Source organism: Cucurbita moschata, unplaced genomic scaffold (assembly GCF_002738365.1).
Source record: "Cucurbita moschata cultivar Rifu unplaced genomic scaffold, Cmos_1.0 Cmo_Scf00008, whole genome shotgun sequence".
NCBI lineage: Eukaryota > Viridiplantae > Streptophyta > Magnoliopsida > Cucurbitales > Cucurbitaceae > Cucurbita > Cucurbita moschata.
The window spans coordinates 2,807,773-2,821,685 of NW_019268524.1; the positions used below are offsets into that span (position 1 = coordinate 2,807,773).

A 13,913-nucleotide genomic window follows, 5' to 3' on the forward strand; every position below is an offset into this window, starting at 1 on the left:
GAACGGACCGAAGTAAGTGCTTTGGACCGTTGCATTATTTATTTGATCAGAATTTACCTTTTATTGTCTAAACCTCTCTTTCGTTGCTGGTTAACGTTTTGCATTTTTATTTATTTATTTATTTATTTTTATTTTTTATTTATAGTTATAATCTTATTTGATTTTGGATTTAAAATTTTCGAAAATTGGAGGGTCAGAAATGACATCATACTCATGAACTTCAATTGAATTAAACACACGGTTGAAAAGTAGGTTCATGAACTGATCCCTTCGAAACATATTTTTAATTGCTTGAAATTACTTTTTGTGGAATAAAATTTGAATTATGATTAATTTTTTATGAAGGAATGTTTCGAAATAAATTTATAAACGTATCTTTCCAAAAACATATTTTCAATTATTTGAAATTACTTTTCATGAAATAAATTTTAAATTTTATGTTCTTTCTGATTAAAAAAATGTATCGAAATGATTTTAGAAACATATTTTAAATTATTTGAAATTACTCTTTATGAAATAAAATTTAAATTTTATTTAATAAAGTTATATTTAAAATCATTAATTTTGATTAAAAAAATTTTTTGAAATAATTTTAAAAACATTTTTTCTTTTTAATTATTTGAAATTACTTTTTATGAAATAAAATTATATTCAAAAGTATAAAATCATTAATTTTGATTAAAGGAATGTTTCGAAATAATTTTAAAAACATATTTTCTTTTTAATTATTTGAAATTACTTTTTATAAAATAAAACTATATTTAAAAGTACAAAATCATTAATTTTGATTGAAGGAACGTTGCAAAATAATTTTAAGAATGTTTTTTATTTAAAAGTATAAAATCATTAATTTTGATTTAAGAAATGTTTCGAAAAGACATATATTTAGTTATTTGAAATTACTTTTTATGAAACAAAATTCAAATCTTATTTTTGAAAGAGTAAAATCTGTTTCCGAATAATTTTAAACGAATTAAAACTAACCCGTTTTAAAAAATAGATGTCTCTGACTGCCTTCAGATTCCAGCCTTTCTAAAGTCGCCCCGTCTCCCTACCTCGAAGATTTCAAACCTCTTTTCATCCCCATCCCCAAAATAATTAAAGGCGGAAACATGTTTCATTCTTCTGTCTTAGAGAAGCGGAAGTTCAATACTTCATTTTTAGAAACAATAAACCGACGCAAAAACTTCTTAATTTATTCTTGGTGTCCTACCCATGTTGAAATCACGTCTCCACCTATTTAATTCATTTACAAAACTCATCAATAAAATACACACCTGTTATTTCTTTTAAATGTGAACTAATTTGGAACGGAAACACGCTTATAAAATAAGATAAATGATATTATTATTAAAGAACTTCGGATTCAAAAGATATAAATACCACGAATATTATGGTGCGGAAATCATGCAAAAGTTCAAGAAAATAACAGTACTACGCCACAGAATGAAATTGATTCTGTAAATCAAAGAATAAAAGTTCATGATGAAAAACAATGCACCACAAAATAAGATTCAATCCCTGTGGAGAACTTGTCGGCAGAGTCATCTAGCACAAGTTCAACCACCAAGCAACAAGAAAAATGCATAGATGGCTCGTATGATGTCAAAGCTAGAAAAATTTTAGTGCTTACTATGGAGAAACCTATAGTTTTCTTTTCAACATTCAAACCCTAAAACAATCAAATGAAACACTCAAGAAAAAATAACATCTACTGAGATAAAGCGTGGAAAGTATGCGTTTCCCTTCGATGGTATCGTGAAAATCCCCATCGAAGGGAATGCATGCACTTGATAATTTAAATCAGGGCTAACCAACTAGACGAACTTACTTATATAAGTCCACATAACTTTTGAGAAGAAAAAAAAGTGATTTAGTGTACTTATCAGTCATCTTAAAAGTACAACCAAACTCACCTTCAAAACCAAAATCAATCATGTGGGAATAGAGGAAGCTGTGAGATGATACCGTTTGAGAGCAACAATGCGGAAACCCATAATAAGTGACGAACTAAAAGTGAAGGAGGCACACATCAAAACCAGAAAATGGAAGCTAAAAAGAATCAAATAGCTCAAGTTGGATAGTTTAAAGTGTTTAAAATGTACCTTAAAGTTCGTGGACTTGTCGTTCAATGCTGTAAGAAGTCCGATAATGTCCTCAACGCAGATTGGAAAACGGGTGGGCAATCCTAGTTCAAGACAGGACTGTAATACACAGCACGAAATGGGAAATAGGAAATGGTAAATAATTTTAATAGGTAGCAAAAAGAATTACCTGAATGTTGCGAGGAAATGGAGATTTTCCATAAATCGACGATAAGATAGCTCATCCTATAAGAAAATCCATGTCAGAGTTCACAAGAAATAAGGCGCTAAAGAATGAAACTATGAACAAGGCCTTTACCTTTGTTCCAGGCGGTTGTCGACTCGTCAAAATTGCTGGGCAGAGACAATTTCCCACGGAGGAGAACATTGTTCCTGTGCTATAAATTTCATATGACATAGGGGAAGTAAAAAGAAGTAAAATATTTTATTTCTCATTACGCCATTAGGGACGGCAATAAACATACTGCGGGTTCATAAAGATTACAAGCGAGTTGTGGAACAATGCAGTTGGCAGTAAAAATAGGTTCCACTTCCCAGTAATATTGGAGGAACTGTATTACATTTGGATTTGCGATGTTATAAACCCGCATATCGATGTAGAATTTAGCATTTCTATGGGATACTACTAAAAAGCTTGAGCTTTCATCTGGGCTATTTCCAGCCTTATGCAACCACCAAAATCTAAAGTTGCCAAAGACCAAAATGATTCAGTCAGTTGAAGATATTGATTACCGATGTTTTCAGTTACTGCATAATTAGTTATGGGAGGTGTTTTCACGTTCCTCCCATTACTATCAACTGCTGGGGACATTTGAGCAATTTCTTCAGGGACTCGACTATACTTGCAAATGATGGGCGCTGAACAGGGTCACTGCCAAGAAAAGAAGAAATATGAGATTCTATTTTCGATCACTTTTGTTTATTGGATGTCCCCGAAGGGGCCGATCTTTCTGGTTTATCGACATAACATATTCACAGTCTCCAAATAGCCGTTCATGAACAAATACAGATACTGAAGATACTAGCAAGTAACAGAACCGCAGAAAATTGTTTTAGAAATTCCTTATTCAAGGGGAATGTTAGGAATCACGGATCTCCACAATGGTATGATATTGTCCACTTTAACATAAGCTCTCGTAACTTTGCTTTGGGTTCCCCAAAAGGTCTCATACCAATGAAGATAAACTCACGATCATCCCCTAATTAACCCCTAAATTAACTAATGTGGGACTTCCTCCCAACAATACTCAACAGGGAAGAATTGGAGGAAGAAAAAAAATCACCAAACCACGTGAAAATAAACAGAATGACCAAGTACGGTATGTAGATGAAATAACTTACTCTGCCCAGCAAGATTCAATAAGGGAAGACACCAACGGGGAAGTGTTTGGTGGTATAGAAAGCTTTCTATTCTGGAAAGCGACAGCTCCCACAACCTAGAAGTTCGTACAAACATGTTCACCAACTTAGGAGGGTAACAGTAGAGAAAATAACCATTTCAGTAGACATGTAACAATAAACTCTGTAACATGAATGCCATGACTAACCTGAGCCGGGCCAAGCCCACTCCACGGTTGTTGCATGGTGACTAGTTCCCAGAGGATCACTCCAAAACTGTAGACATCAGTCTTCTCATTTGAAGGCTCTCCACGAAGGAATTCTGGAGCCATCCACTCAGGCTGAAAATAAAAGCAACATAGTTACATTGATGGACGGCTGAGAAAAAAACTTAACCTGCGAAATATTGGTGCAAAATCTGACTTTCTATGGCAATAGAAATGACATGAACAATGCAGATGAACCAACTAGAAAAAGGTTAAAATCGGAAGATAGTTATATCTGATGAATGAAAACCTATGTTTTCACACGATGTGACGGGATCAGGTGTCTGGATATGGGTTCATGGGATGACAGTTATGGCTAACATTTGGAACATGTTAGGAATTGTTGTATGGCTAAACCACAGTATCCAAGACGCGGTAAAGAACTACTCTCATCTCACCATCAGGGCATGGTACAGCAATTTCAATTATTCAAGATCCTAGGAACCAATACGTATCAAGTCCAAATGTTTCAATCACAAACCCAAGAGCGGTGTTGAATGCACGAAGGAACAATGAGATTTATTTTACACGAAAATAAGTGCACTATTCTATGCAAATACTAATATGGTAGGAACAACTTACAGTTCCAGCTACAGATTTCGATGATATGAAAGTGTTGGCTTTGAATCTGGACAACCCAAAGTCGCAAACCTAAATACACAAACATGGAATTAGCGCAGGAAGTCTATGGTTTTCTCTGTAAGTTTCAAGATAAATGACACATGTTTTTAACACCTTGACCGTCCAATTTTTGTCAACCAACAAATTGGGGGATTTAAGATCCCAGTGTACTATGGGAGGATTGAGACAATGTAGGTAGTTGATTCCCTTTGCCTGTGCAAGAAAAAATAAGAATTACTTCGCTAATTCAGATAATGTAACAAAACACAACAGCAGTAAGAAAGAAAAGGACGCACCACATCCAACGCCATTCGCAATCGTTTCCTTTGATCCATCAGTTCACCAGAGGATGGCCTGTGAATTAGGCGGTATAGACTACCCCTGTTACAAAAATTTAAAATTAGATCACAGTTTATAAAAGACTGAAAAATTGAAGAAATGGGGAGGGAAATAACCTAGGCAGATATTCAGTCACTATTGAAAGATGAGGTCTCTTAGTAACTGCACCCATGAAGAGTACCACGTTCGGATGGCGGACCCGCTTCATTATTGCAACCTGGGAAATTTTACAGAGTACTGAGGAACAACAATTGCAATCTCATAACTCTTAACAATACAGAACATGAATACACCATAAGTAATGCAACAACTTGAGAAATATGAACCATTAATTATTTTATTGCCCTAACAAATCATAGTCAACCTCAGTTACAACTGGTTGCAAGATCATCCCGAGTGTGTCTATGTTCAATTAATCCTTTAAAGAGAGATAAGTTGTATGCACTTTCAGGTACTGCTAGCAACTGAACTAAAAATGGAAAAGCCAGCGTATATTAAATTAATATTTTGAAGATTTTACCATCCATTATAAACTTCTCATCATACCTCTCTTAGAAACTCCTTCAACTGATCGTCTTGGAAATCCTGCACGCTTAAAACCTTGACAGCAACGTCCTATGCAGAAGAAATTGTGTGTATTAGTTGAGCAACAGATAGAAATATGAAGATATGTAACAAATAAATGAGCCAGCAATGGAAACAAGAGGGCCCTAGTCTATTCTAGACAACTTTGATCAACATCTTCATTAGTGATAGCATAAGTATAGCTTGTGTTTCCATTTTCAAGATATCAAAGAGGCAAGGCCGGGACAGCAATGGGAAAGAGGCAAGGATTGGCTTCCCATTAGCGTTACTGCTACCCAAAACAATCCCATCTCTGAAAAACTACCATAAAAAGGTAGGAGTTCTACTGATTTCAGTTTAGAAGTATTATTATTACTTTAAGAAAGAAACAAAATTTTCATTCTAACAATGAAAAGAGGCTAACGCTCAGTACAATAAACGGATTTCAGAATACTGCTAATGCAATGAAAATTGTGCTAGTTTCAGCATTTAATGCTATGTAATTATTTATATTTTTTTTACCAATACAATATATATAAATTTTCCTTCATGAATTCCCGCATTGAAATATTAAAATCCACACGGTATTTATTAGAAATAATGTTTAAAGGAAAGGTACACGCGTAAGGGCTGCATTTCTCATTATCAACCCCAATTAAAATTGTAATGGAGATTTTTTAATACTCGCTGTATTTTCAAGGGATTCTTCATACTAGCAAAGAAAATTAGCATTCAAAATATCCATGCTCCTCAGAAAATAACCAAAGTGATGGAACAGAAACCATTAAACTAGAAGATCAGTTTGTTTAAATTATAAAACTGAACATATAGTTAAATCATGAGTTAAAGAGAGAGGTGATGAACAGAAAACCATTAAACTAGAAGACCAGTCCGTTTAAATTTTATACATAAAACTAAACATATAGTTAAATCATGAGTTAAAGAGAGAGGTGAAAGAGGCTGACCGATCCATGCCATTCAGCACGGTGCACTGTTCCAAATGAGCCTGCAAGTACAAGAAAACGGGAAATTCAGAATCAGTTACCCATTTATACATTTAATACGAGCAGAACTAATTTTAGCAGAAATGACAAGATGTGGAAATACCAGCTCCAACACGCTCCTTTATATGTAATTCATCCCATGAAATTTCCAGCCAATCCATTGCAAGAGATGGTTCAAGTATCAGATATTTTGGATGTGTTGATGCTGAACAATTTCGAGACCTACTCTCAACCTCTTTTGAATCAATTTGAGTTGACAAGCTTAAGTTGGACGGATCAATGCTAGATTCATCGAGTGAAATTCCCACCACAACTTCCTCTTTTCTGTATATTTCTTCAATGACAACTGCGTTTTCATGTAAAGATGCACCAGCAACAGAACCCAAGTTCTTAGAGGCATCAGCGTCAGTGGGTGCCAATATATGACTCTGAAGTGCACACTCCTCGCTCACTTTAGTTTCCAAACACAGCTGAGATGATCTCACACCAACAGCTTGATCAACCAATTTATCAGTTCCAGTCCCTGAATTTTTATATAACGAGCTTCCCCCTCTCATCCGGCGCTCTCCAAGGCCTGCAAAACATTAGTAAAAAAGGACGTCCAATTTAAGGGCCATTCGACCTCATACAACAATACCAAGATGCATTAAACCAAACCATACATGGATGCCACGTGCATGTTTAAAAAGAATACCTAGAGAGCACACATGACCCACGCTAGCTTAATTTTCTTTCAGAAGTAAATTGCCAGGTCAAGAAGACGACTTATTGAAGAAGAAAAAGAACGTAAAATCTAATATGCAGCAGACACCTAGCACTAGCAAAAAGCCAAAAAGTAGGTTCATGTAGAAAACTCATCTAGGAGTCAGACAGATGTCAATTGTAAAAGCGGACTTAAGATGATCTATGAAACATTAGCTGGATTTAGAAAACCATCTAATAATTTATAGATAACAAGAATGCACATCTACAAAAAGGTTGGCTAATGTTTATACACTAAAAGAAACATACATCTCAACTCAGCTGACACATGAACTACAAAAACAAATCCCCACAGCATTTATCGTATGGGGAACTCATCCATTCTATGCTAGAATAATAGTATTTGAGCTCAAAGTCGTCTGAGTTCTATACTTAAAAAAGGTCTTCCACCTATTTTTACAGGATGTCCGTCGATTTTAACCCAGTAGGAGAAACTAAAATGTACTCTCAAGGAAAACAAAATGCGAACAAACCTGAATGTAGAGGATTATCCGGAGAACCACAGGTTTGCTTTGACCCAACAATTTGACGGCTTAAACAACTTTCCACGTAAGGTTCTTGGAACTCTTTTAAATGAGAAATGTGAAGTGGTGAAGGCATTGAAGATTGGAGCCCTCCATTAATTGAGGAATCTGGACCATGTATATTTCCTGGTTCCCCCACTAAATCAACAACGTACTCCCTGTTAAGAAAATGAGTATCCATAAACAACGCCCAAAGACATATACTAGAAATGAAGTGAACACAGTTCCAATATATGGTTGCCTTTAAACGAACTCAAACAAATCGAGAGGTCTTGTCTTCATTGACAATGAAGCAAATTTGTTGATTAAAGAAAAATTTAGGGAGCCAAGTTATAAAATTTGCTTGCAAAGAGCTCTATTTGGTTTGATGTATTCGAAACTACTGAATATTTTACAACAGAATATCCACTGCCTCGGTAAAGCAGCTCTAAATCCATGATGTTTGACATACACAATAAATTAATACAAACAAAAAATAAAGAAAGAACGAACTTGTAGGAAGCAGAAACTACATCTACAGAAATGATAACGTAATGCCAGAAGGGAAAATTATTAATTGCCAACTCCAAAATTCGTGTAGGCGAAAGAGTACTGAAACAACTTTCGAGATGATCCTGCCTTATGGCCTGACAACTGAAAACTTCATCAATATACTTTTTGCTCGTCACAAAGTTAAAATTGTAACCCTCAAATCTTTATGTCAGTAATTCCAGAAGCCTTATGAAAATCGTTTAAGGTGATAAAATACCAAGATTTTACTGAGACAGCTGAAAATTAGGCAACATGTGAAACAGCTTCATGAGAGGTACAGCTTGATTATCTAACCTCAACGATTTCTTGTCATCTTCAATTTTGACAAGGCAAGAGGATCGATGATCAGCAACACAGTACATACAACCTTTAGCTATCCGACACGGCAAACCTATATAATCTGCCAATTTCTGATACAGAAAGCAAAAACCATCATGCAATTAATATATTGAATAAACATACCCAGCAGTTGGAAAATTTACTGTTCTTACACAACAATGAAAGCAGCTAATCATTCAAGTCATACAAGTTTGTACTGTGTTGCCATGAGGTACCCCTCCAAATCCCAACACATGAACATGTACAGATTCCACCAGGTGAAGTTGTAGTGTCTAGAGTGAGATTAAATAAAAAAAACTAGTCTCACCACGAAAAGAGCTAACTGGTGATATCATTTAAAACAAAACAGAAAATGTTTCATCGGGTATATTCACTTAGATACAGTCACAAGGCATTTGCCCCTACATCCCTGATCCATTAAGCCAACAAACAAGCTATAGGAAAATAAATCATCCGCCAAAAATGAGCAAGAGACCTCGTCCTCTTATCTGAATCTAGTTCCGTCAACTTACGTACAAGTGCAGGGAAATAAAATTTGGTGCAAGTTCATCCTTTGTATCCACCAGTTTTAGTCTCCATTAATCACAATGCCCCAAATTAAAATCATTTTTACTTCTTATAACACTCACATTCTTCTATTATATTGTTTACAGAATTAGTTTTGATAATCATATAGCTTGGAAGAGTGCAATTCTTATCCAATAAACGTGTGGATGAAAGAAATTCAAAAGCTAAATACAAATAGTTTCAAAGCACTAGCAAGAACTCTTGATGAGCGAATAAACAAACCATACCTTAAAAAGTATTGCACGGTGCCTGCATAATCCCATAGATAGACTACCGATTGGTAGCACAATGCATTGCTGAAATTCCCTCAATCTTTTGCTCACCACTTTCCAATGGAGGTGCAAACCCCCTTGCTCCACCGGGAAAGTGCCCCTATTTATTGGAATTAAAATACAATTATATTTTAAAAGAAGCACAAAAAATTTAATCATGCATCAAGTGTTCAGCTGCCAAACCAAAGAAAAATTACGAGGACGTACCCCATGTAGATCGCAACAAGTTTTCCTAGTTTTTCCACCAACACTACGGTGTTCTCTGAAGCACAATATAGTTCTTGTGCTTTCTCTTCAAGCTCCTTCAGTCGAGAGTCCCCACGTCTATCCACAAGAACCACCTCCATTGACGTCTCACTCGGTTCAATGGTTTTAAGTGACATCAGAGGTGGTAGCCGTCTACCTTCCTCAAAATCATTGCACATAACCCAAAGATACGGGTTCATACCCAAAATATTGTAGAAACCATCGGAAATTTTGTCGGAGTAAGACAGGCAACCACTTACCTGAGAATATGTGAGCCTAGAGTCGTAAATAACTAATTTGAAGTAAAAATGTAGCTCGGAAGACAACTATTAGTTTGAAACCATCCGCGCAAATTCCACCAAGATGATAAGAATGATTAAAAACAGAATTATTAGAAGCAAATTGCACAGACAATTACCAACAATGACGAAACAAAATTTATGCTATTAAGGCAAGGGAAATGAAGAAGAAAAAATAAAAGACCACTAAAATCTAAGAAACTTTCTCCGAAGACAAAACACTTAATGCAGCCATTCGAGACATGCCTTCAAAATCGTTCAGAACTTGATGATGTACTGCGGAGGATAAAATAGAACTTAAATAGAACAATTGAACTGTTTAATTTGATTACTAAGAACATAAGACATTGAAATGTACATAAGTCAAAAAGTTGGAGAAAGATAGTGCAAATACCCATAGTCGATAAGAAACAGTTTCAGCGTCCGTAATTTCCACCCTGCCTTCCTCCATAAGCACGGGATCGCCAGCGAGACTAGCATGAGAACGAAGCGTTGCAGCCAAAGCAAGTTGCAGGTAATAACTCTCTTTCGTTCTTTGCGCTAGGCTTTCCTCACCATCTCCATCCACAATCTCTTCCGGCCTCGCCGTGCGCGTGGACAATATCTTCGACACCGATGAATCCTTAACATCGCTGGAAAAGTTGCCATCCACAGTCCCCGTTCCCGTGCCTGAAAACAAACTCCCTGCATAGCTACTCCCGCTTGATAATCTAGGCAGTGAAACTTCCCGGTCAAAGCGCCGGTCAACACTCCGATCCTCAACATTCTTTGTATCATGATCTGGTTCCGAGGTAGGTGGAGGAAGCAAAAGCTCGCGGTCCTCATCGCAATTGGAAAGCCAAGTTTTCACGTGAGCGGTTGCTGATCGTGTTGCTTTCTTGTTCACCAACCAATCGTAAAGAGCAGGCAGTTTCTTCTTGCTTTGAGACTTGTCCCCCGTGAAAAGATCCGATACAGCCGAACTCTTCGTGACACTAAAGTCGCGAGCAGGCCGCGGGGTCGGTTTCGCGTCACTTTCGGTACTTAAAGTGTCCTTGTTGATTTTCTTCTCGTGATCCAAAATCTGTTTGGAAGTTGACGCTGAGTCAAATCCGCGATCCGGAAATTGCCTGGGGAAGAAATAAGTCGTTCTGTGCGGCATTCTTCACAGAGTCTCGAACGCCAGCAAGAACAGATACAATCCCGCACGTAACCACGAACGCAACCAAAATATGCACCTCTTCCTTCAACTCTCTCTCTCTTTCTCTCTCTCTCTCTCAATCGCTCACTTGCTCTTAGTCCTCAGTAAATCACAAACCTCACCTACTTTTTATCACCTCTGCATACGATAATGTCCAGTTCCATCAGTAATCAAAACACCTGCTACAAACACCTGCTACTCAAAACACTACAGAAACCGCATAAAAACAACAAAACAACACAAACAAAATCCAAACAAACAATAACCGAATTCCTCAAGTGCAAAAAAAGAAAACAAAACAAAACGAACAGAAAAAGCAACTTCATAACCAACCTGAATGAGAGTACAGTAGCTTATTCCGGGAGCACACAGCGACCGAGGCAAGGGAACCAAGACGGAAATACAGATTCCAGCAGCAGCAGAAACGGAGAGTAAACCTTATTTATGGAGGTCGGAAGAGAAATACGGATTCGATAATGGAGGATGTTGGATTTTAGAGGAGAAAGACGGTGGCGGAGGAGAGAGAAAATGGGAGACCAATGGAGTAACGTTAGAGAGAGTTTTTTAAGCACGAAAATTGGAAGGAGATGATTGAAATAAATCGGTGGAGAAATAAAAATAATAAAATTGTAAATAAGAATGGCGGAAATGGAGAAAACCGGGAGCGTACATGCGCCCCTTGCGTTGCTAAAGAACACTGTTAAGAATGAGAAATAGAAATAGAATTGGGATCGAAAGTATGATCTTCATTCAGGTTTACAACGTTTAAATAGGATACAAACTATCAACTAATACCTAAAAATAGAAAAAATATATATCTAACTAAATTTGGTAAATAAATAAAATATACGGTTAATAAAATCTATACTAACAACTCCCTAAATATCTGATATATATTCTAACTAATTATCACGGCAAAATATCCTCTTAATACTCCCCCTCAAGTTGGAGAGTGTATGTCGATCACACCCAACTTGTCCTTCAAAAAGTCAAATTGCTGTCTTCCCAAAGCTTTAGTAAAAACATCTGCCAATTGCATTTTGGTCGAAACATAACACGGTTTGATGATTCCAGCTTGTAACTTTTCTCGAACTATATGACAATCTATTTCAATGTGTTTCGTACGTTCATGAAAAACTGGATTGGCTGCTATATGTAATGCTGCTTGATTATCACAATATAATAATGCTGGTTCGGACAGTGGAACATTCAAGTCTTGAAGAATGTATCTTAACCAAGTTAACTCTAAACAAGTATTTGCCATAGCTCGATACTCGGCTTCTGCTGATGATCTGGACACATTAGTTTGCTTTTTAGACTTCCAAGAAATAATTGAATTTCCGAGGAAAATGCAGAACCCAGAAATAGATCGTCTGGAAGTTCGACAACCACCCCAGTCAGAATCGCAATATGCCTGTAATCTTAAATTGTTTTCAGATGGCAGTAGAAGTCCTTGACCAGGAGTGCCTTTGATGTACCTCAGAACTCGAAGAGCTGCCTCCCAATGTGGTTTTCTTGGTTCATGCATAAATTGGCTAAGCATACGAACTGAATAAGCTATGTCAGGCCTAGTGACGGTCAAATATATTAATCTGCCAATCAACCGTCTGTATTTACTTGGATCATTCAACTTCTCTCCTTCAGTTAAAGAAAGTTTCAGATTTTGCTCCATAGGAAATTTGTCTGGACGTGCTCCTGTAAGACCTGTGTCTTGAAGGATGTCTAGAGCATACTTCCTTTGAGACATAAAAATTCCTTTTCTAGATCGAGAAAATTCAATGCCTAGAAAATATTTCAAATTTCCTAAATCTTTGATAAGAAATTTCTGGAGTAAACTAGTCTTGAGATATTGAATTTCTTCGAGATCATTGCCTGTCAACAGAATATCATCAACATAGATTAGAACTGCAGTGAAAGAAGTACCTTTACTCTTAGTAAACAAAGAGTAATCTGCTTTGGACTGAGTGTAGCCTGCATTTTGTATAGTTGTAGAAAATATGGAGAACCAATTGCGAGAAGCCTGTTTTAATCCATAAAGAGATTTATGGAGCCGACATACTGTATTCTCCCCCTGTCGGCGAAGACCTGGTGGTAAAGACATATAAACTTCCTCGTCTAGATTACCATGGAGAAAGGCATTTTGAACATCCAACTGATGGGTGAACCATTTTCGAGCAGCAGCAACAGTGAGTAAGCAACGAAGTGTAGTAAGTTTCGCTGTAGGGGAAAATGTTTCTGTGTAATCAATACCTTCAACCTGAGTGTATCCCTTTGCTACTAGTCGAGCTTTATAACGTTCAACAGAACCATCAGAGTTGTATTTAATTTTGTACACCCAACGACAACCAATAGCTTTATGACCAAGTGGTAGAGGAACGAGAGACCATGTATGATTACGTTCCAAAGCTGCAATTTCATCATTCATAGCCTGCTGCCATAACGGGTCGCCAACTGCCTCGTCATAGGTTTTAGGTTCTGTCTGGGATGTAATAAGAGCTAGAAAAGCACGTTGAGTAGGAGAAAAACGAGAGAATGAAAGGTAATGATGAAGGGGATACCTGGTGCCAGTGCCGGGACTTGAGCTAGAGGTTAAATGATTGGCTCCAGAAGACATCTCATAATCCTTATGCCAAGCTGGAGGCTGTTTAGTACGAGTAGAACGTCGAAGTGGAGCTGATGTATCAGGTGGGATAGGATTGGAATTAGTGGGCGAATCTGGAGAAGGTGGAGGAGACGACGGAGTAGTAGGTGAAGGGATAGGAGGTGAAGGAGGAGTAGGAGGTGAAGGAATAGGAGGTGAAGGAGGAGTAGGAGGTGAAGGAATAGAAGGTGGAGGATGGATGTTTGAGTAGGATGGATCATGAAGTGGTACAACAGGAGTCGAAGGAGCTAATGTCGAAGTTTGTGAAGCTGATGAAAAAGGAAAATCATCTTCACAAAATTTGACATCACGGCT

The 13,913-nt window shown here is 37.0% G+C and overlaps 1 protein-coding gene across 4 annotated transcripts; it reads right to left on the reverse strand.

The window, feature by feature from the left end:
- Window positions 1-2,516: 2,516 nt before the first annotated feature.
- Window positions 2,517-11,569, reverse strand: LOC111446662 (serine/threonine-protein kinase CTR1-like). Of its 4 annotated transcripts, none has more exons than XM_023085565.1 (16): window positions 11,291-11,569; window positions 10,172-11,095; window positions 9,440-9,738; window positions 9,188-9,332; window positions 8,349-8,464; window positions 7,473-7,681; window positions 6,341-6,811; window positions 6,199-6,239; window positions 5,216-5,284; window positions 4,786-4,886; window positions 4,627-4,711; window positions 4,445-4,543; window positions 4,292-4,360; window positions 3,653-3,784; window positions 3,447-3,541; window positions 2,517-2,976 (listed from the first exon to the last, which is right to left on the reverse strand). In XM_023085565.1, exons 2-16 carry the CDS (start codon window positions 10,916-10,918, stop codon window positions 2,880-2,882), a joined length of 2,775 nt encoding a protein of 924 aa, XP_022941333.1. In that variant the 5' UTR covers window positions 10,919-11,095; window positions 11,291-11,569; the 3' UTR covers window positions 2,517-2,879. The 4 variants fall into 4 exon arrangements, with proteins under 4 accessions (XP_022941333.1, XP_022941335.1, XP_022941336.1 ...); XM_023085567.1 differs by having other exon boundaries at window positions 10,172-11,136; XM_023085568.1 differs by having other exon boundaries at window positions 10,172-11,152.
- Between the last annotated feature and the right edge of the window lie 2,344 nt (window positions 11,570-13,913).

Excerpts from the sequence above, each read along its gene's own strand:
- LOC111446662 (XM_023085565.1), bottom strand. The coding sequence starts at position 10,918 with ATGCCGCACAGAACGACTTATTTCTTCCCCAGGCAATTTCCGGATCGC. Across the intron at positions 9,739-10,171 it reads CTGTTTCTTATCGACTATGG|GTAAGTGGTTGCCTGTCTTA; the intron begins GTATTTGCACTA and ends ACATATTCTCAG. Across the intron at positions 4,361-4,444 it reads ACAAAAATTGGACGGTCAAG|GTTTGCGACTTTGGGTTGTC; the intron begins GTGTTAAAAACA and ends TTGTGTATTTAG.